Source organism: Pollachius pollachius (genome assembly GCF_949987615.1).
Source record: "Pollachius pollachius genome assembly, chromosome: 15".
NCBI classification, from domain to species: domain Eukaryota; kingdom Metazoa; phylum Chordata; class Actinopteri; order Gadiformes; family Gadidae; genus Pollachius; species Pollachius pollachius.
In genome coordinates, this window is record NC_136948.1 from 14,877,499 (window position 1) to 14,900,642 (window position 23,144).

At 44.2% G+C, this 23,144-nt stretch overlaps 3 protein-coding genes across 4 annotated transcripts; all 3 read left to right on the forward strand.

The window, feature by feature from the left end:
- Positions 1 to 2,288: 2,288 nt before the first annotated feature.
- Positions 2,289 to 4,600, forward strand: fam167b (family with sequence similarity 167 member B). Its single transcript, XM_079751993.1, has 2 exons — positions 2,289 to 2,685; positions 3,030 to 4,600. Exons 1-2 carry the CDS (start codon positions 2,362 to 2,364, stop codon positions 3,291 to 3,293), a joined length of 588 nt encoding a protein of 195 aa, XP_079608119.1. The 5' UTR covers positions 2,289 to 2,361; the 3' UTR covers positions 3,294 to 4,600.
- Positions 4,601 to 6,587: 1,987 nt separating this feature from the next.
- On the forward strand, positions 6,588 to 18,377 carry lck (LCK proto-oncogene, Src family tyrosine kinase). Of its 2 annotated transcripts, none has more exons than XM_079752656.1 (13): positions 6,588 to 6,827; positions 7,726 to 7,885; positions 8,548 to 8,608; positions 9,579 to 9,669; positions 10,005 to 10,106; positions 10,273 to 10,376; positions 10,792 to 10,941; positions 11,055 to 11,207; positions 12,413 to 12,592; positions 15,133 to 15,209; positions 17,097 to 17,250; positions 17,485 to 17,616; positions 17,877 to 18,377. In XM_079752656.1, the coding sequence occupies exons 2-13, from the start codon at positions 7,772 to 7,774 to the stop codon at positions 18,080 to 18,082; spliced, it is 1,524 nt and encodes a 507-aa protein (XP_079608782.1). In that variant the 5' UTR covers positions 6,588 to 6,827; positions 7,726 to 7,771; the 3' UTR covers positions 18,083 to 18,377. The 2 variants fall into 2 exon arrangements, with proteins under 2 accessions (XP_079608782.1, XP_079608781.1); XM_079752655.1 differs by having other exon boundaries at positions 7,764 to 7,885.
- Positions 18,378 to 18,513: 136 nt separating this feature from the next.
- Positions 18,514 to 23,136, forward strand: LOC307087036 (putative histone deacetylase 1-B; the record flags this gene model as incomplete). The annotated part of the gene is made up of 14 exons (XM_079752439.1): positions 18,514 to 18,661; positions 19,345 to 19,457; positions 19,552 to 19,669; positions 19,797 to 19,871; positions 19,975 to 20,113; positions 20,410 to 20,551; positions 20,680 to 20,772; positions 20,891 to 20,999; positions 21,201 to 21,341; positions 21,443 to 21,551; positions 21,779 to 21,909; positions 22,034 to 22,186; positions 22,349 to 22,400; positions 22,497 to 23,136. 14 exons carry the CDS (start codon positions 18,514 to 18,516, stop codon positions 22,522 to 22,524), a joined length of 1,551 nt encoding a protein of 516 aa, XP_079608565.1. The 3' UTR covers positions 22,525 to 23,136.
- Between the last annotated feature and the right edge of the window lie 8 nt (positions 23,137 to 23,144).

The following is a 23,144-nucleotide window of genomic DNA, read 5'->3' on the forward strand; positions in this document are numbered from 1 at the left end:
GGCCACAAGATAAGGAAGTCAACGTTTCCTGAGTGAAAATGAAGTGCAACTTGGTGTTGGTAACACTTCGTTGAGCAAATATTTTTTGTGTAAAACATTACCACACAATTTACGGTCGCGCCGCTGGTGTAGTGGTATCATGCAAGATTCCCATTCTTGCGACCCGGGTTCGATTCCCGGGCGGCGCACGGCATTTTGATGATGGATATTATACGCATGAATAACGATCAATAATGGACGAAGAAAGCAGTCGCTGAGATTTAAAATCATTAGTCATAACAAAATATGTGTAGAAATACGAAATGTTACTAAAATATTGCCGGTCACTGTAGAGCTGCGCCGCTGGTGTAGTGGTATCATGCAAGATTCCCATTCTTGCGACCCGGGTTCGATTCCCGGGCGGCGCACGTTGTTTTGACGACAGATAGCCTACTGTATCAATAACGATACATAAGGGTCGAAGAAAGCAGTCTATGAGATTTATGGACATAAGTTCTAAGACAATAGGGGCAACCAATAATGGTCTGACGCACGCCGTCCCCGGGCTGGCTGTACATAGACGTCTGTATTTTTAACTGTAAACTCAGACCACGGCCCGTGCGTTCGGTCACCGCCGTCTAAAAATACACCGCCCGCTTCTCCTTCACCCGCGTGGGGCTGTCCAGTTTCCCTCTCCTTTCTGACAGGCAGGTGGGCCAGGAGAGAGGAGATGACTCCTCGTCTCGGAGTAAATCATTGCCGTGCCCTTTGACCTCTAGGAGGTCGGAGGTTGTTGGAACTCTCTCTTTTGCTCGGGTCCCCTTTCTCTCTGTCTCGCTCGTTCTCTCTCTCTTTCTCTCGCTCTCACCCTCTCTCCCTATCTCTCTCTCTCTCTCTTTCTCTCTCTCTCTCTCTCTCTCTCTCTCTCTCTCTCTCTCTCTCTCACTCTCCCCCTCATTCTCTCTCTCTCTCTCTCTCTCTCTCTCCAACACCCCCTCTCTTGACCCTCTCAATACCTCAGCCTCACCTCGTTCATCTGTAACCCTGTAGATCACACTCATCTCTGGGTAGGTTTCACCCCTCCACACCCACCCACCCACCCACCCATCCGGGGCTGTGTGTGTGTGTGTGTGTGTGTGTGTGTGTGTGTGTGTGTGTGTGTGTGTGTGTGTGTGTGTGTGTGTGTGTGTGTGTGTGTGTGTGTCTGGGACCGTGCAATAGCAGCAGCCCCTAACCCACTGTTGCCATGCGGCGTTGAGAAGAACTGATGGAAATAAAAAACCATGGGTCCACAGAGATACGTGCAAATACACACACACACACACACACACACACACACACACACACACACATACAGAGAGGGACTTTTTACGCACACATATAACATACGGACAGTGGCGGTTCTACGTCCAGTTAAGCCCCGGGCAAGACTTCCTCCAAGCGGGGGGGGCCAATATACCAATTCCCCACATAATGTTATGTAATTCGTTGAAAACCAATTCGCGGGGGGCTACTATTGAGTGTCATGAGGACTGTGGATAGTTATAATCTTGGACGTTTGGTTAGCGTTCGACCGTGTGTATATGGACACACGACGCACCGCACTTCAAACCCACTTCTCCATTCGCCCTGTTTCACCTCGGCCCCCCGGAGCACACCATTCTGTCGCCCTCACACCCAGGACCTCCGACGCACACCTGGCTGCTTTGTCTCTGTCGCGATAATGATACATAAGGGTCGAAGAAAGCAGTCTTTGAGATATATTGACATACGTTATAAGACAATAGAGGCAACCACTAATTGCAATCATTATAGATAGCAGCGACATGGGTGCTGTTTCAAGAAACCATCAGTAGATGGCAGCGGTATCTCAAAAACAGAGTAGTCCTACAGGTTTTATGACCAAAGTAGAACCAGCATTTGCAATATAATCTTTTTGCGCTACATAAAAAAATATATGTTATGTGTTACAAAAATAAATCAACGAAACAATAGTTATTAAACATATTCCTGTGAGCCGCTACAAATTGATACATTTAGTTAATATATACAATTATAATAATGATTGCAAATCCAATTGGTTTATTTCAGCTAGGCCTATAACTTTATCACATGTAATTCAAAGTTAGTAGCCTAATTTAAAGTTAGTTAAGCAGTCCAAACTGCAGTGTTTACTTCGTAACAGCCGATTTGAGCAGCTTAGCTCGGGTTGGGAATATGGGCGGTCACTGGTCCTTTATCCTCTATAAAGGAGCTCAAGGAACCTGGCTCTAAACATATCCATATTGCTATCCCAGTGCAAGCAACGTAGTTACGAGGACATAATCAAAGTCTCGGATTTGCTGTTGCTGCTGCTGCTGCTAAAGCCACATCGTTTCGTCAATGGAATTTAAAGAGTTGGGAGGAGATGACAGCTCCGAGGGAGACACAGAAGACTTGGACAGTGTCAAAGCGCTTACAGAAAAGCTGAAATTGCAAACTCGCAGACCATCTTACTTTGAATGGCAGGAGAGCTTACAAAGTGGCCCATGGAAGGATGGCTCAAATTGCGCAAAAGAAAGTTCCGAAGAAAGTCAGGATGTAGTCGCACTGGACAGCGTTAATATCCCTGTCATTTTGAGCCGTGGGAATTCCGATTTGGTAGTCCGGAATATTTGTGGTTTTGAAACTATCGATGATGCCTTGGAATTTATTAGGAAGGAGCTGGTAAGTTACCAAATGAGCAAACGTTTCTTATATCCAAATTTTTTGTGGGCAAAGTGATGACTGTCAAATGGCATTACTCATAGCAAATAATAGCACCATGAACGAATTAGCTACCCATAGAATATAAGTCAATAAAAGCCTTATTGTTTGGAGTAATTCCTGCCAAAAGGGCCATGTCATCATTTAAATCAGCTTTTCTTGATCATGTTTATGATGATGCTAATGATGATGCTGCGACTGCTACTGATGATGACGATGTCGAGGATGATGAATATGACGATGACGACAACCACCACGACAATTCCCACATGTCTCATGTCCCATGTCCTCCTCTTTCCCCATAGAGGGAAATGCAGCTGCAGGACAACCGCCTGGCCCGGCAGCTCATCCGCCTCCGCACGGAGATCCACCGGCTGAAGGTGGAGCAGGTCTGCCACCGCCACAAGGAGATGCTGGACAAGGCAACGTACGAGCTGGAGGAGTGCGGCGAGGAGTCCGACCTTCTCTGCGACATCCCCATGAAGGCCGCCTTCGCCCTCTCCACCCCGCTCAAGCACCTGGGACTGACCAAGATGAACATCAACTCGCGGCGCTTCTCGCTGTGCTAAGGTTTCAACACCACCACCAACACCTCCACCGTTTGACCTCCAAAGATCTCCATTTGAGAGGATCCTCTCTCCTGTAGGAACACGGGCTGCTTTTGGTGGACGTGTTTGTATTCCACTGTGTTTGTGTGTCATGGTGAGATTGGAAGAACAAGCGGAATTCATAAGGTGTGTGCATGGAAATGCTTGGAGTATATAAAGTCTTATAGGTAGCTAGACACACCCTTAGCCATAGCTTTTAATGAAACTGTATGCACTGATTGTGTGTTCAGTACAAGTCGATTACATGTTGAAAGCACTTAGCCATGATGAAATGATAACGTTAAGACGTAGAGCATAGAAGTACATTTTACATTGAAATGACAAAACAGCCAGAAGTTATTTATTAAAAAAACACTTTTACATGTTCACCCAGGCATGCATTTTCTTCACACGCCAGCACGTTGACCAATGTTCTCAGGGTAACTTCATGGCTGCATCATGAATGTGGTGTTATTTTGTCTGACCAGTAGCGCGAAAAAGCCACCGTCCACTGGCCCTTATCGAGGCCACACCGTCCACAGATACCGTCCATTTTTTTTAGTTCTTTAATCTTGAGAATCTGTGAGTTTGGGATCATTTCAAAACAGGATGCTAGGGATCACGCTCCACAGTTCTCACACCTCCTCTCCTCAGACCAAAAATAACAGCGATCCATAGGGTCGCCGTAGCGATACAGCCCCACGAAAGGTCGCGCCCTATGGTTTAGATTTCCATGACGCCGTCCAGATGTTGATGCGAGCCTAGATCCACATCCATTGCGGTGTCTTTAAAGAGTAGCCTTTCATACAAAAAGCCTTGATGCATATTATTTTTACCCTCTGAAAATATAGATGTAGGCTATATAAATACATTTATTGAAAGATATTAGAGGAGGGTTATGGTTTGTAGAGTTATATGCCAAAATAGAATCATTCGTCAATTCGTAAAAATAAAACATTTCAAGAGCGCCAAGAATTCTTTTAATTTCTTAGTGGCTCCTCTCTAGACCTTTTAAAGTTCAAACATTGTTGACATGCCATGACTACAGTGAGTGCTCTTGTACTCCAACGTATTCTCACTTCAAAACAGACATGCATGCACTGCAAATGCTGCTGCACACGTAGGCTCGCATCTCAGCCAGGAAAGGAAATTAAAGATGTGTAACGCCTTTTGGACCTGAACTTAATTAAACTCAAAAAGTTTCCTTTAAAACAGCGGTAACACTGTTAATTGATGTATTTGTATTTGCATTTTTCTGTAATATTTTAAAATCCCACTAGTTAGGGCCAAATGCACGCAATATTTTTTTGTATTAACTGAAAATGTAGATATAAACTGCTTATTATTAAAAACTTGAAAATAATATGGGCCTTTGGTCTCTGTTATTATCTAGATTAACCAGCTTGATTTTACTCTATGGAATTCACCCTAGATACTATTTGTTAAGATCTGTAGTCCTGTAGTCCCAGTCCACAATGGTGTCCCCTTTCCTTTTAGCGGACATTATCCCCCTGGTATCGTAGTACTGAAACAGTGCCCAAAAACATGCTTTCGCACACAAATAGCCAAACTACAAAGTAACAAGCTGTTTTAGCATGCAACTGAAGTAGCCTACAGCAGAAATCAGATCTAAACCGAAGACGTGTGACGTGTGTGCCCACGTGGTCTGGAGGACGCTGGATATGAACGGTATCGTATGATGAGGGGATATAGTAGTTTTCGACCCCAAGGCTGTATTTCAATGGGCCGTCTTCCATGCGTTTCTCATGTGACCCCGCCTGTGTTTCTCATGTCCACCTCTTCCCTGCAGAAATAGAGACGTTGTGTGTAACGGTCCCTCAGCGTGAGAATGTATAGCTGTCCTGAACTCAGTTTACAAGGTTAGATGGATTAATTATGAATAAAAGTCATTTCCAGTTAAAATTTGATTTCATAGACATTTCAGACATGTCTGATGTGAATTTGAGCAATTACCTTATCTATATCTTTATCCATTTCAGCAAATCTCACGTCCATGACTATAGGTTATTTGCATAATGCATGATCCCCTGACAGGAAAATGTCATTCATGCTCAGTGCGCATCATTCCGCGTTGACACTGAGCTTGTTGTCCTGACCTGAAAGCAGTCAGCACCTGCAATACCAGACAAACCGTGGAGGAGTTGGAAAGTGCTTGATGTTAAGATGTCAGACCGTATGTGAAGGGGAATTGGATTTCCAACCGCCAGTGGTTGGTTGGTGTCATTGGTAGAATAAAGGAAAAAGGGGAGACCCATTGTGAGGGCGTGAGGTCTGTGGACACCTGTAATGCATGCAGTGTGTGTCAATGCAGGCATTGTGCCACATACATTCTAAAGTGGAAGAAACATTGAGTTTAAAATACAGATAAAGACACAGCATATCTTTCAAATTATAGCAGAATCGCAATACTAAAACAAAGTAAAACTGTCAATACAATATGTACAGTATATATTGTATTCGGTTGATATACACAAATGTTGAAGCCAGAAAGTACATTTCATCACATGCACTGTCATACTACATACTACTACCTCTCAGTGTTGATGATGGAAAAACTCAGTTACCTCAAGCGGTTTTATATAAAAATACTATTCGCGATGCGACAATCTTCTAAGCACCTATTTCTGCATCGACTCTATGCAAGGTTTGGACGCTTCCTGTCATTTCCTCTAAGACAGTGCCTCCATCACCACGCCACAGACAACCTTTGGTAGCTCACAATGACAGCAGACACACAGCATGCACCACTACACAATTTCACCTTAAAATGTATTCATGAGCGAATGGTCAGAGGTGTGGTGGTTAAGGTGTTACTCAATGGAACCTTAGTCCACTGGTCAGTGTTATTATGCTTCAGTAGTTCAATAAGTGGTAACTATTTTCTAACCCAACAACCAGGTGACCAAAATTCACCTGCATAACACACAGGAAGGTACCATAACTCATGATAGCTTCACACATAATGAAAGAGGCCCAAATGGATCAGGAGCCCCCCTTGACTGTTAGCAAATGCTTAAGTTCTCAGTGCTAACATGCAGCTGCAGCGTGCGCACCTGCTAGCAGAGTGCAGAGCAAACCCTCAACGACAGGAAGCGACAGGGTAGCTATCCCTCAACCAGTTACTTGTTCTGTGTGTGCGTGTGTGTGTGTGTGTGTGTGTGTGTAGATGTGTCTGTGCATGGGAACATGTGAAAAAGAGAGTGAGAGAGCGAGAGAGAGAGAGAGAGAAAGAGAGAGAGAGACACACACACACACACAAACACACACACACACACACACATACACACACACACAGAAAGATAAGACATGCATCAGAATTATTTGGTCTGTTGGCAGACACACTCCATACCCTATCAGATCATTATTTTTGGGCAAAGCATATACATTTTGTTGTTTAACAATACAATTGGTGATGTAATTTAGTCATGGATAACTATACGACTGCTAAAGCAATTTGAAATCATTGACAACAGAAGGGATCAATTAATCCAACAGGTAAGTGACAAAAATATATGATTGCAGTATGATCTCAGTAAATGTATTCAAATCAACAAAATCACCCAGCAGAATATATACATGATTCGGCAGAATAGAAATATAAAGTTTGGTAATCGAAAGTGAAAATATTTCTTGTCATCTTAGTAGCGTACGATTTGCTATTAAGACCATCAACGGTAGTTTAGCGAATGTCTTATTCATATTTAAGTGAATTGTTTAATGCAACACAACCTCAATCCAAGTACAAATGCTCTAAACCATAAGCCAGGTGTTTATTTTGTTTGTAAGTGAAATACTTTGGCATGTATTTTGGCAAGTAACAAACAACAGTTTAGCACAGCCTTAACCATGGCCCTTCATTACCATGATGCTAAGCCCGCTGTAAGGCACATTGCAGATACAAATCGCCGGGTCACCCAGGGTCTTCGTCTTTGAATCGTCCCTTTGGGTACAACGGGCAGTTGATACCAACAGGCCAAATCCTCCCGCATTTTTCTCACGGCTTTTTGGGCCTTTGGGACAGACGGCCACTGTGATTAGCCCAGTGACCCTGTTACATGAGTGGGCCGCCGAGGAGCCGGGGAAAGGCTGGGGAAAGCTGGTTCATGCAGCACGGCGGTGTAAAACACAGTACCCAGCACATTTAGACACAAGATTACTCAAGATTACACAGTACTCTGGATGACATAGTAAAAAATCAAGATCTGAATCCAAACAGATGATCAGAATCGTGGTGAATATTCAAATAAACCCTGTTTTTGATCTTCATTAATCATAAAAAGAACGTTTGTGTGTTTATGTTTGTGTCTGTGTGTGTGTATTTGTGTGTGTATGTGTGCACGTGCGTGTGTGAACATACTTTATGGATGTAAATGTGTGTGTTTGATGGTCATAGTGTTGTTTTGTCTGTAACCACTTCCTAAAACTTCCCAGTTTAAAAGATGGGATGTAGCTGCAGTTCAGGTAATTCTTGCGACGAAGAATGGGAAGAGCACTTGGATGATGAATTCTGCGAACACTGCACCTGTCCAGGGCGTCCCCGGTCGGGCAACCCAGTGAGTTCAAGTGTTTGTGCCTCTGCATGTGTGTCTGTATGTTATGGTTTTGTCTTTTTATTTCCTTTGATAGTCTTTACATATTCACACTGGACTAGCTCAAATATGCATTGATGCGATCAAATTAGTTTGCAATGGTCTAGTTAGGGGTGTGCGTGCTGTTTATTTGAATTAGATGGTTAATGAACTGAATTGATATACCCTTCATGTTCATTGAGGCCATATATACATTGTGTTATCAGTCATAATGTTGATGTCATAGGACTTGGTAAGTAACCTTGGAATGATTGTAATATGTTCTTATAAACATGGATCATAACAAACTACGGACCCGAACACACTACCTGTTCAGTGGTGCCTGAGCGTTTTGTTTCCGTTTTGATTTTGACGACATTGCGATAACATTACAGTACAGGAAGCTGCCTTTTGTTCCTTTAATTAATTAGGAGGGCATCTATTCCCTTGAGGATTTGTTGATTGATATTGTATTCTGCTAGCAAAAGAGGAAAGCAACATGTGTGCACCACATGAGTGGGAGCCCTGATGTTTATGAACAAAACCAAACAACCTCAACAACCAAAAACACAGAAGATGAAAATAATCATCCACTTTAAATTTTCTCTTTCTGCATCACCTCATATCACCCTGATTCTCTCTACCAGTACACGGATGAGCTGATTCCAAACCCATCAAATTGTACTCCTCCCACCTCACCTTTACCAGGTAATGTGATACACTGTGTGTGTGCGTATGCTTGTGTGCGCACGCATGTGTGTGTGTGTGTGTGTGTGTGTGTGTGTGTGTGTGTGTGTGTGTGTGTGTGTGTGTGCGTGCGTGTGTATGTGTTTGTGTCCTTACATCAGCCAAGAACACAGAGGAGCTCCCTATATTTCTTTGGTTGAAAACAAAACCTCAACCTGACAGCCGACACCCTCTATACTTTCCATACACCTGTTTATAACCGCGTCAGTCATGAAGTGAAAATAATCTTATTCCTGCCTTTTCTTCTTCGCTCTTTCTCCTGACAATAAACGCTGAGAGTATTACATTACATGCATTGTCAGCTCTGTCTTCACAACTTACTTCTGTGTTTTCCTCCCTTTACAGTGAGCAAACAATACTTTCATACAATACTTTAGTTTATTTTTTATGTTTCTGTGTTGGGTATATATATACTCAACACAGAAACATATACATATTTAACTATTATTCGCCGAAGGCGAAGTGGATAGTGGGGAATAGTGGGGAATATTCCCCACAATTCACGGAGCCTGAGGTGAATAATTGGTATATAGTATATAATGGTAATTAGTATATACTACAGGTGAAAAATCCAAATATAGACAAGATAACACTTTTTGCCGGGATTTATTTATTTTTATTAGCAATCAAACAGGACATTTTGCGATGAAAACAATATCACAAGTTTAAGATTTCAATCATGGGATATTGCCCCTTATCCGGAGATAGCACACCAATCAAATTGCGTCATCTTAGGAGGTTCATGTGTAGCTTATACTAAATAAAATATATATATATATATATATATACACGTGTATTTGTGAATATGTGTGTCAGTGAGTGTGTGTGTGTGTGTGAGAGCACTCGATTACTGATCGTTAATGATTCTATTCTGTGGAAGTTGAATCCATTGTCTTATGACAGCCTATTTATTGATCTATTTATTTTGCAGATAACGTTGTCCTGGCGATATACAAATATTCACCCAATAACAAAGATGAGCTGGCTTTTGAAAAGGGAGACCACCTCAAGATCATTAACAAGTAGGCAAATGAATACATTGTCGAATTTCCCTTGTGATCAATAATCCACCTTTCCACCGCAAACCATTGTCATTCATAAACAAAACAAACTATAGACAGACAGAAATAGCTTTACAGAAAATGGATCTGGTCTGTTCTGCAGAATCGGTCTATCGTGTGCACCCTGCATCTCATGCACCCGGAATGCTCACCGCAGACAAAGAAATTCACATGAGCCTGCTATTTGTCGTGACGTTTTCTGCCCAGAGACTAAGGGGATTTGTGTCCAAGTATAATGTGGCATCCCGTGTGTGCATCACCACATGCTCTTGTTACTGTCTTGTGTTGGTTACCAGGGAGGATCCAGAGTGGTACATGGCAGAGTCTCTTATCACAGGCCAGAGGGGCTTCATCCCATTCAACTTCGTGGCCGCCAACAACACAATGGAGGCAGAGCCGTATGTGATACAGGAAATCTGCACGCCATTCCACACGCTGTACAAAAACCACAACACCCCTTATCACACGATGCACGCTAGTGACGCATAGACACACACTGAGGGGAACGGATGTGGTTAGCCTAGGAGCAGAGCAATGAGAATCATTTTTCTATTTTGGCGACAGGTGGTTCTTCGCAAGCCTTTCCAGAAACGATGCCATCAGAATGCTGCATGCTCCAGGAAACATGCAGGGCTCCTTCCTGGTCAGAGAGAGTGAGACCACTCCAGGTTTGTTTCTCATCTTTTTCCTGAGATTCACTGCTCCCGAAAATGTGATCATAAATAAAACCTGATATATATACATCTCTCAAGAGACGCAATTTCCTCAACATCATACCTTGGTTGATCACGCTCTCTTCAAAACACCGTACCCGCCGAGGGAGAACGGCACGCAGACACACGCAGGCCGACTAGGGCAACGCCGATACGCAGAGGAACACACAGCCATGACACACACCATGAGCACACACACCCACACCCACACAAACACACACACACACACACACACACACACACACAAACACGCCTCAACCCTGGACAGGCAAGTCTATGTCTAGGTTACTGTATGACTTAGTCATTTAGTAGACGTGTACTTTGAGGTAAGGCTGCATGATCTCACCAGTGTGTGCTCGTGGTCCCATAGGTTCATACACCCTCTCTGTGAGGGACTTGGACCAGGACGAAGGGGACGTGGTCAAGCACTACAGGATACGCAACATGGACGACGGTGGCTTTTACATCACGGCCAAGATCTCCTTCAGCACCGTCAGGGAGCTGGTCAAGCACCACAAACGTACGAGGGTAGAAGGGGTCCACACTGAGGGTTGTGCACGCTAACACACACCCAATGGGATCATTGACATCGGAGTGACTGACGCCAGGCCTGGTTTGTCCTCTGCGATACAGGCGACGCAAGCGGCCTGTGCACGAGGCTGCTGAAGGCGTGCCAGTCCAGGGCTCCCGAGAGGCCCTGGTGGCAGGACGAGTGGGAGATCTCCCGCGACACACTGAAACTGGAGCGCAAGCTGGGCGCCGGCCAGTTCGGAGAAGTGTGGATGGGTGAGTCAGGGGCCTCAAGGAGAAGGGGGGGGGGGAGGGTACCTGGAAGTGTGGAAGGATACGCTACCCTTGAAAATAAAGTCATACTGATAAAGGTTGGTTTTCGTCTGGAGGGAGGGATGAAGTCACATGGGAAATGTGGTTGTCAACACCTTCTGCCTCATAATCAAAATCAAAACCTCCTTGGTGTGTGGCCTTGGCTGATTGGAAATACCCATTAGTAATATGCCTGTTTCTTCCAAAGCCCCAGATAATATGAGAGGCGGTTGCTCAATCAGGCTCTGGGCCTGGCTCTTTGTGTGTCAGCCAGAGCAGCTTTAGCCCTTGCTGCTCCGCGTCATACGTGGCGTTCCCCAAGCAAAGCCTGCTTCACAAGGACTTGTCGGAGCCGGTGTAGCCTTGAGGGTCGGGATAGATTTTGGGCTATAAGCACTGATACGCAACAACGCTTTAAACACCTGGGACTCCTTTTCAAACGGAGCCATGTGGGTGTTGCGTTCAAAAAATGCTTGCTTTACTCTACATTGTGACTGTGGAATGTAATCATTAAGAAAGCTTGCTGAAAGCTTTGGGTGAAAGGGAGGATAAGTTGATATGATCCTTGCCCCAATACTTTACTACAATTAGTGGGATGGCTTTCCTTCTTTATTTCCAGCCCCGTTTGGAAGCACAATACCGCACTCAAAACATCCCGTTGTATCAGAGCCTTAAATAGCTCTGGTTATTTTCCAGTCACTCTCTATTTAAAACTTCCTCATCCACATGGGATATGGGCATTTGGTTTCTCAACAGTCACACCCCCACGATTACCACGTCATGTTTACTCGTGCATGCAGAATTTAAAAAGCTTCTCAGTTTTTGTTTAAAGCTTTATTGCCGACGGTAAATTTGGCTGATGAGGCGTTAAATCCACAAACGCTACAATGTAATCACATAGCAGCGATGCGATTATATTAGCTATTAATGACATAACCATGACATAACCCTTCTGCTTGCGCTACTGCCTTAGACATGACACCCCCCCGCCGCCGCCTTCCTAACACTCTAAGTAAAGATAAAATATAGCTATTGAACGCCTACCTATCGCACCAGTGGAACCACAGGGTACAGCTTTGGTGTGCGTTCATTCCTCTGGTGGTAAAGATCCTTCTTTCCGATTCGATGGCACGCTGATAGCGAAACCAGTGTTTACGTGATTCCCTCAGGCATCTACAACAATGAGCGGAAGGTGGCCATCAAGAACCTGAAGATCGGCACCATGTCTGTGGAGGACTTCCTCGCCGAGGCCAACATGATGAAGACCCTGCAGCACCCTCGGCTGGTGCGCCTGTTTGCCGTGGTGACCAAGGAGCCCATCTACATTGTGACCGAGTTCATGGAGAACGGTGGGTGGCCCTGTTTGGACGTTCAGATAATGACACAAGACATCGACGAAGAGCGGAAGTGTGTTTCACTCTTCCACGCTTCCTTCTGTTTATTCATGACATCGCCTCTTACGTAGTACAATTTGGACGAATATGCAATAAGGATTTATTAATTGCACAAAAAACATGCCCTGAAGAGGTATTTATGTGGTGCAAATTGCAAAATTGATAGAAAAAGTATATAATTCCACCACCTTCTGTCAATTCAGTCAGCCATAGAGAGCAGGCCTGAGCCTGTTTTACCTCAATGATTTAAATCCCTGCCTTCTTACACAGCACACCACAGACTTCAGAGTCATCGAGCTCCGTGCCTGGAGCTGGGAAGAGTTTGGAAAAGTGTTTTTACAGTCAGTACATTGTCATGGTCTTCAGGATCAAACATGCTGTCCTATTATGTGTGATTTGGGGGCTGGAGCACATGTTCAAACACCAGGACAAGGAGGTAACCTGCATTGCGTGCATGTCACTTCTCTATCCATGAGTCATGGCCATTACTTAGATGAACTCTTTCGCAATACTCACCGGGGGATTTTCTGTTTACCTTACAGTTTATTTTATTTATTGTGAGAAACGAATGGTATATATTATTTATAATGCTACATATTTATAAGAGAGAGAGAGAGAGAGAGAGAGAGAGAGAGAGACACCAACCATCTATGGGGCTATTTTCTGCTGCTCTGGCGGCCCACTGCAGCACCGTGAACCCACGGACGGCGGGAAGACCGTCCGCACTGGGGCTTCTGGGGAGAGGCTGTTAAAGTAGGAGAGGGTGATTCACAGGCCCATTGTTCAAAGCCGGGGCCAGTTGACCTCTGATGACACATGGCTACCATCTAGAGTCTGCAGCGCTCTCTTCAAAACACTGTACCCGCCGAGGGAGAACGGCACGCAGACACACGCAGTCACCAACACTCCGACTAGGGCAACGCCGATACGCAGAGGAACACACAGCGATGACTCACACCATGAGCACGCACACACACACACACTCACCAACACTCCTGTACACACACGCACAAACACCCATATTATCTCTCACCATACCGCGCTCGAGACCTTTGCCACAGGTTTTCTTCTCTTTCTCACATTTCAAAGACACAAATACCAGGAAATGCCTTACAAATGTCAGCCTGCAAGCGCGAAGAAAAAGGTGTTCATCAAAACCAAAAGCCATCATGTGTACATTTCCTGTCAGCCGTCAAAGGGCTAGCCATCTTTCCCAGTCCTTTACACCAATGGGAACAATAAGGAAGTGCATAGGAGTTCTGTTGTCTCTGGCGCAACAACAGCCTCGCTCTATGTAGCTGAATGGAGTGGCTTTGTATGCTCTTCTATGAGAGGCCTGTAAAGCACCAGTAGTGTTGAGCCTTTGTCCGCCAACCACGTGTGTGCAAAGGACACAATTGTCGTCTCTGTACTCAGGAGAGAGGATGGGTTTGCCATCTCCATCCTATCAATTTGTTCTGTTTTTTCATTTATTATTATTATTATCATTGTAAGGTGGAAAACAACAGGCGAGGGGAAGCAGCCACGTTTCAATCGGTGACCTTTATAAAGGCGGCTCCTCTAGGCTTTCGGACTTCAAAGGACAGACCCAATCCGGACTTGAGCTACAGACACAGTCCTCCTCTTCCTCTTTCCTGGTTGTGTCCACGGTCCTCGCTCAGGGTATTTCCTCTGACCTGACTTGGCAGACTGTGAGTGCCCCTTGAAGTATTGGTCTGTCTCAAGCGTCCCGATCAAACCCCGAAAAGACGAACAGTGGCCAATGGCCAACAGCTGTCAAAAGCACACGCAGCGGCCTGAGTAATGCTCACTGCACTTCCTGCCATCATTCAGTTATCAGGTTTAAATAGCTATTCTGGTCCACCGCCACCTATTTCTGTCCTGTGGTTGTAAAGACAAAAATGATCCAAACAATGTACGCTTTTAAGATAACCCATGTGATGAGTTATTTTTACTCCCTCTACATTGTTGTTTCATAAGCCTTGTTCCACCAGCACCTATAAATATATTACTATAATAATTATGTATTATAAATATATTAGGACAAAGAAAAAAACACCTTAGTTAGCTTGATTCTCACCTTTAGATTTGTGGTATGGTTCCACTCTGAGTGCTCCCTGCCGTAGGATTTAAAGCAAGACATAATGGGATGTCAGATACAGCATCTCAGCATTGACCACAGGGAACACTATACAATCCCCCCCATGGGAATTCCCCCATCCCATATCTCAATCGATTGCGTAGGTTACATTGAATACAGAGCAGAACCAATGCAGTCGTAGGCTGGGTTGGTGGGTCATATCTAACTCAGTACATTTTACTTTGAACTTTGTGTGTGGGTGATGGATGGTCTTAAATGGACCGTCTATCAGTGTATGTGCGTTTGAATGAACCACGTTATCTGTCAGCTGCTACTAGACCAGCTACGCCCATTTGATAGGAACACTTAATCATTTGGGTTAAGTTAAATAATTGTATTAACTCTTGCTTTACAGGTAGTCTCGTGGATTTTCTCAAAACGACAGAAGGAACCAATTTGACTTTGAGCACCCTGATAGACATGTCCTCTCAGGCAAGTGAACCTCTTTCTCTGTACCACCTGTCCTTTAGGGCCTAGCAGCAAACAGTCTATTTCCTCTATTCTATTCTATTATACTTTACTCTATTCTATTCTATTTACTCTCTCACTTCCTATTATCACAGCGTGATCAGGAAACCTTTGGTAATGAAACATGCACGGCTATAATCTCAGCAACAAAAGAACAGAGTGTGTGTATGTGTGTGTGTGGCTATGGCTATCAACAATACAAGTCTAGACATTAATAGTGTGTCACAAACTACTACCTCAGGGGATAAAGAACCCTTGGTTTAATCACTTAGGACAGCAAACAATCAAACCCTACATCTATCTGATATAAATAGTCTAGCACTGAGACTAATTGTGTTCTACACTTCAAGGGCCACGATCCAGAAGTTGAGTTGTGTGTAACCAGATATAACCGTACACCAGGAAGGGCTTATGTTTGAAGACACCTTACAGTTTTGGGTAGAAATGTGTGCTGGTAGTGGATGAGGTGTGAAATCAACCCACACGCCTGCATGAATCCACACGCATGCAAAAAAACACACACACACACACACACAGACACACACACAACCACACGTATATACAAACACAAACAAATATTAGTCACAGTGGAAAGTTAACACAAGAAACATTTCATAGGTCAATTTCAGATGCGAAGAACAACCAAGTCAGACTGGGCACATAAACGACCTTTTACAGGCAACTACATATTAATATAAGCAGAAGTTTATGCAACTAGCATAATATTGTAGAAAGATAAAATATGAATGAAAAAAATAACAACCTATACAAATATATATATATAAAGATAAATGTACTAAAAAGCCTGTAAGAGAAATAATACACATGAAATCAAAAACTAAATCCAATTATAAACTAAATCCAAATTCTCATTATGTGCAGAGCCAGTCAAAAGTCAAAATTATATGCAACTATGAGCTAGAGTATCCATTATTATGATATTTAGGTAACAAAGTTTATAAAGTGGAATGTAAATTAAAAGTATATCGTAATAGTGTGATATGGTATAAAAGTTAGGGCACCACATGAAGGGTAAAGCCCAGCAGCGTTCATGTGGTTTCATGTTATGAGGAGGGTTCATATTTATGCTAAACAAACATGGACATCTCAGTTCTCTGCCAAGGGCCAGGGGGGCTTATGTCACCTACATGGTAGATCTTCACATCTGAAAGGAGCTCCATTTACCCAGCCATGTCCATGCGGAGTAATCACACATGCACACATAGACACCCATACATACGAAGTATGACACATAAATGCCAGATTTCCATCGCTCAAACTGTGAACAAACGTGAATGTGGGTTGTTTTTACATGCCAATGATACTTTCATCATGCAAGCCCTAAAATGACTTCAAAAGTGCCGTCATATTCATTGGAATTCCAGGCCAGTCTGGGGAACGTTGTAAGGTGAAAGATTTGAGTCTAATCCGGAAAGAACACTGACCTTTAGTAGGAACGGCTGTCTAACCTGGGTGGAGTGCGATGGCAGTGCTGCTGAGGGCTAACGTGTGGAAGTGGAACTCCCTTTCTGCAGGAATCTCCCTGTTCTCTGCCTGTCACTTTCACTAGTTATTGTACATCCTGCACATACAGTAGATGCCAATCTAGGTACATTTGCATGCACCTTATCTGTAACATTAAACACAATACCTATATTATGATGGCTAGAGCAGACAAACACCTCAACACAAACACCAACAGATGCATGATTTGGGCGCACCCACATCCCCTAACACACACACACACACACACACACACACACACACACACACACACACACACACACACACACACACACACACACACACACACAGCAGTGCACTGTGCTAACCCTGTAGTATCCCCTGCAGGTGGCAGAAGGCATGGCTTTTATTGAGCAGAGGAATTACATTCATCGAGATCTACGAGCTGCCAACATCCTGGTGTCCCACCAACACATCTGTAAGATTGCTGACTTTGGACTGGCAAGACTTATCAAGGACAACGAGTACACGGCCAGAGAGGGTAACAAGTTCTCTGCATCTACTTCCACATCTTTCCCTTCAGACCTTACGACTTACCTGACCTTTCCTAGTGAAATATATTTAGATTGCGGATGATGATAACATTTGTGTTCACATGCATGTTCACAGAAAAACACTGTTTATCATTTGTGAAGTGAAAAATGTTCACAGTGGACACTCGAGACATTTAGAAAAAGAGTCTCTGGCGCCACCAAGTGTTTCCTTCTCTCCCTAGGTGCAAAGTTCCCCATCAAGTGGACTTCCCCAGAAGCCATCAACTTTGGCACGTTCTCCATCAAGTCTGATGTGTGGTCGTTTGGAATCCTCCTAACAGAAATAGTGACGTATGGGCGATTACCTTACCCTGGTAAAGCGCTACCCTTTGTTTACCTACATGATTATCATTCTTCATGCAACACCTAGGTCTACTTAATATACAGTAACATTTGCACTAACATCCTCGCCAAATGTTTCCAATTCAAATCACAAACTAACAACTAACATATCTAAACAACTACCTACCTAACGGTATAAAACACTGATTCACTAGTCAACACTATTCAAACATCCCTAATCTGAGATGATACGGTATTGCCTAATATCCCACTCCATATCCTCTCCTTCCAGGGATGAGTAACCCGGAAGTTATCCAGCATTTGGATCAGGGCTACAGAATGCCACGGCCGGAGAACTGCCCAGAAGGGCTCTACAACATCATGTTAATGTGCTGGAGTGAGGAACCCGAGAACCGCCCTACCTTTGAGTACCTGAGGAGTGTTACGGAAGACTTCTTCACAGCCACAGAGCAGCAGTATCATGACCAGCCATTCTGAAGAACAGAGAAGACAGACCAAAGATTAAAAGGACTAAATGTAATGGGAAACAACGTTGTTGTGATAGCTTCTACAACATGGGCCTCTTCTTGCATATGAAATGTAACATCCAGAGACCGATCCCTTGCCTTATTTATTTGGGCAAGCTCTGCAGAATTAAAAAATGTAAATATATTTCTTAATGTGCTTTTCACTTATAATACTTTTCACTTAATAATACCAATACAATTACTTCAGGTTCTTACATTGTGCAATGATCAATGAATAAAGATCATCCATGGATCTTGGATGTAATTCAAGATGTTTTGCGCAAGAAAATGAGACTGTGTTTGGTTTGGTGCTTGCTGTTCCTGTGTGGGGCTGGTTCACACAGTTAAACCTGGTTGTGGCGGGATATAGACGTCAACGCCCCCTATCACCAGGCTCGACCTATGATTGGCTCTTACGACGTGCAACAAACTATCATCTCTAGCGCTTTTACAAGGCTTTTTTTTGCCCACACGGTTTGCAAAGCCATCAAAAATACTAAAATGGCGCTGAGTTCAAGCTCCAAGAAAAAAGTTTGCTACTATTATGATGGTGAGTGTTTATTTTGTTGAGAATTTAGCCGGTGCACGCTCTTATCAATGGCATCTGGCGTGCCGATTAAATAATATCCTGTGAAATGTGTGTACTGCTACTAGCCATAGCCGACCAGCTAACAGCTAGCCAGACTCGAAAGCTTTCTCCAGCCAGACATCCGCAAGACTTAACAAAATGTTGCACATTGAAGCCATTATCCTTTTTTAGGGAACGTAACGCAATGTATACGCTTACTTCATTTTCCGCTTGGCTGGTTAATCGTTAATTAGCGTGGCCTAATTGAGTTGTTCATTTAAGTATTAACTAGCAAACGAGCTAACAAAGGATGCGACTTGATCATCACCTATAATTGCAATGGTCACTACCCCTCGTTCTTATAACTGCTGGTTACGTAGCTCAACAGTGTTCATTGAATGCATATTCCAGTATTCGGTTTTCGGACGTTATATTGTCGTGATGAACAACCCTATTTCTGTGATATCAGCCCATCCGCTTAGTTTTGCAATGCCTAATTACATGCGTAATCTGCCGTAGTTGGTATCACGATTGTAGTTATTTGAGGGAAACTCTTAATGCTGCATGATGAGTGCATCAATCATTTGGTTGTTGATTTGGATTTTGTCAAAATGATTTTCTTTTGGTGATTGCATTGAATATGTGCCGTATTTCCCCCATTCCAGGTGATGTCGGGAATTACTACTATGGCCAGGGACATCCAATGAAGCCCCACCGCATCCGCATGACCCACAACCTGTTGCTGAACTATGGCCTCTACAGAAAGATGGAGATATACGTAAGTTATGTAAACCATTCCCCTATATGAGTGAGAAAACATTTTGAAAGCAGTTGATGGTCATTTTGAATCTAATTTGGTGTGTGTTTTTCAGCGTCCTCACAAAGCCAATGGTGAGGAGATGACCAAGTATCACAGCGATGACTACATTAAGTTTTTACGATCCATTCGGCCAGACAACATGTCTGAGTACAGCAAACAGATGCAGAGATGTAAGTTTAGCCCTCCTATTTCTTTTCATAGCTTCACTTAAATAATATAATTTTGTAATTTCCTAGTAAAAACCTAGTCCAGCCTTTGTCATTGTTCTAAGTACTATGCTTTACTGTTGGTCCACAGTTAATGTGGGAGAGGACTGTCCAGTGTTTGACGGCCTGTTTGAGTTCTGCCAGCTGTCCACGGGAGGCTCTGTTGGTAAGGGTTCCTATGTCTGCTCCTCCGCTGTATCACATAATCACGTAATTCTTTCTCGTTGAGTGCATCCATAAGCAATTTGCTAATTATCGGACCATTCCAGCGGGTGCTGTGAAGCTGAACAAGCAGCAGACTGACATAGCCATCAACTGGGCTGGGGGCTTGCATCACGCCAAGAAGTCCGAAGCCTCGGGTTTCTGCTACGTCAACGACATTGTCCTGGCAATCCTCGAGTTACTGAAGTGAGTATTGCTAATGCTAGAGCCATGCCACAGCAAATCAGTGGCATGTTTGTTATTCAATGAAGTGAGTGTGCAGCATGGAGACTATATCTAACATTCCACTTTGCCGTATGGAGGGAAGCCAGTTAGTTAAATGGTTCTTTAATAAACCTAATAATAAAAAAAGCTACAATCTTATGCTGTCAAATTTCTAATGTCTACAGAAGGGAGAGTGAGAAATAAGTTGGCAACAGGTAGCCTCTATGGGCATGGTGTCAGTGAATCAGTGGGTAAATGGCGGCGTCTCTTTTCCCCAGATACCACCAGAGGGTTCTCTACATCGACATTGATATCCACCACGGAGACGGCGTGGAGGAGGCCTTCTACACCACGGACCGCGTCATGACCGTGTCCTTCCACAAGTACGGAGAGTACTTCCCTGGCACCGGAGACTTGAGGGTAAGGTTCACCAACACATTACAAATGCACCTCTGGTCAGCGTAGTGACTGTGTGTGTGTGTGTGTGTGTGTGTGTCATTGGTCATCTTGTTATATTTGTTTGTATATGGTTTATTTTTAAAATTCAGGACATTGGTGCAGGGAAGGGAAAATATTATGCAGTGAATTACCCACTGCGGGACGGGATCGACGACGAATCGTACGAAGCCATCTTTAAGCCGGTGAGTAAAGCAGTGCTTGTGGGTCTATGGGTTGTCCACCAAAACCCGATGTGTATTAGTCTTCTTATGGGTGACATGTTTTCTTCAATATTTAACTGACTTTGTGATGCTGGTGTAGATCATGGCCAAGGTGATGGAGATGTACCAACCTTCTGCTGTGGTGCTCCAGTGTGGAGCAGATTCCTTGTCTGGAGATCGGCTTGGCTGCTTTAACCTCACCATCAAAGGTACCTTCACGTCACTTGTGCTTGGGATGGGACGGGCTTTTGTCAACGGTCGCAAATATAGTAATTTGACTCAAGATGCACACAGACATGGATTGTAAAATTTTATAATTGTGTTGCTGATGCGGACTGACAATGGACCCCGGTAGTGTCAACCTTTTTATGTAGCAATAATCATTTGCATTGTATTCGTTATGAACACAGGCCATGCCAAGTGTGTGGAGTACATGAAGAGCTTCAACCTGCCCCTGCTGATGCTGGGCGGCGGGGGCTACACCATCCGCAACGTGGCCCGCTGCTGGACCTACGAGACGGCCGTGGCCCTGGACAGCCCCATCCCCAACGGTCAGTGGGAAGCGCCCTACATTTTCCCCTCCTTGCTCCACACCCTGGCTATGTTGCGTCACTGACCGTTCACTAAAGCGACGACGTGCCTGGCCCAACAGAGCTGCCGTACAACGACTACTTTGAGTACTTCGGGCCGGACTTCAAGCTGCACATCAGCCCGTCCAACATGACCAACCAGAACACCAACGACTACCTGGAGAAGATCAAGTGAGTCGTCTACTGTAGTCTGCCATGACGGTCCTCATAGGGTATTTCAAAGCGTGGTTGCATTGTTCGTAATGGCCTTAATGACACCGTGTATAATGGTGGGTTGAGGCTGTGTTTGTGTGTGTGTACACAGCTGCAGGCTGGTAGATGGTATGACTCCCTGCTACCAAAAGGTCTGTGTGTGTGTGTGTGTGTGTAGAGTGCAAACAGTGTCCTGCGTCCCACAGGCAGCGTCTGTTTGAGAACCTGCGCATGCTGCCCCACGCGCCCGGCGTGCAGATGCAGGCCATCCCGGAGGACGCCGTGCAGGAGGACAGCGGCGACGAGGAGGAAGACGACCCCAACAAGCGCATCTCCAGTGAGACCCTCCGCCGCCGCCCCTGCCCATCAAACGCCACACGGCGTCTCGTCGTTCCTGCTCCTCGTCTGCTCCCCATGCAGCCCTTGACCGAGCTCTTATGATCGTTTCTCTTTTTTCACAGTTCGGGCCCATGACAAGCGGATAGCATGCGAGGAGGAGTTCTCAGACTCGGAAGACGAAGGCGAGGGAGGCCGGCGGAACGCGGCCAGCTTCAAGAAGGCCAAGCGCACAAAGACGGAGGGCGAGAAGGAGGGCGAGGAGAAGGAAAAGAAAGGTGTGCTTCTTTCTGCTTTTGTTTTTTGGTTGACGACGTTAAGGTTTACTGTGTATTATCTGTCGGTTAAAATTGGAGGATGTCAGCTCTTGATGCACCCCGTCCCAGTCTAATTTACTTTCTCTTTTTTTGAATTAAATTATATGAATGTGTCCGTTACAGAAGTGAAGGAAGAAGAGAAGCAGCCCGAAGAGGAGAAAATGGACACGTCAAAGTGAGCGAGCGCACACAAGCACTCACATTGCCTGTCTGGTGGCGGGAGGGGCCAGTGGGGGGGCTAACCCTTTCCGTGGTCTTCCTTCTTCTACAGGCCGAAAGAAGAGTCCAAGACGCCCTGAGACGGCCCCTGGGAGACCGGGGTCAAGTGTACAGAAGGAATTTGGAAATAGTGGTTGGGTTTCATTGGCCCCCTCCTAACCATACGTATTTTCAGTGCCAAACTGGAAATGAATGGATGGAGGACTATACTTTTTAAAAGGTATGACCCTTGCGTCCTTGTAAGGTTTAGGTTTTTTTTAGGTTAACTATTGAGTACATTCATGAACATGAAAGTTGATGACGTTTTTTTGTATTTCCTGTTTTTTGTACACGTTATTTTTTTTTCATAATCTGCGATAAAACCTTGCTTTAATCCTTAGAGGTTGGGTAGAGTGTAAAAATGGTTTAGTACATGTATAATTAACGCGTCCTTTTGCATTAAATTAATTTAAGTCATCAAAATTGTGGCGACTTCAAGTTTATGTATTTTAGTCCCATTTTTGTCCTGTGCCTTGAAAAATGTTTTCACAAGATGGTGTATCTCACTGTTTAGGGGATTTTGACAAACCTGACATAATTTACCCCTAGCGTTAAAGGAATTCAGTCCTCATAAAGGACCTTTTACAATATTAAGTTTAATAGGTTGTATACATATGAAATGGTCCTAATATAGTCACTGACACATAAGCTGGAACCTTTC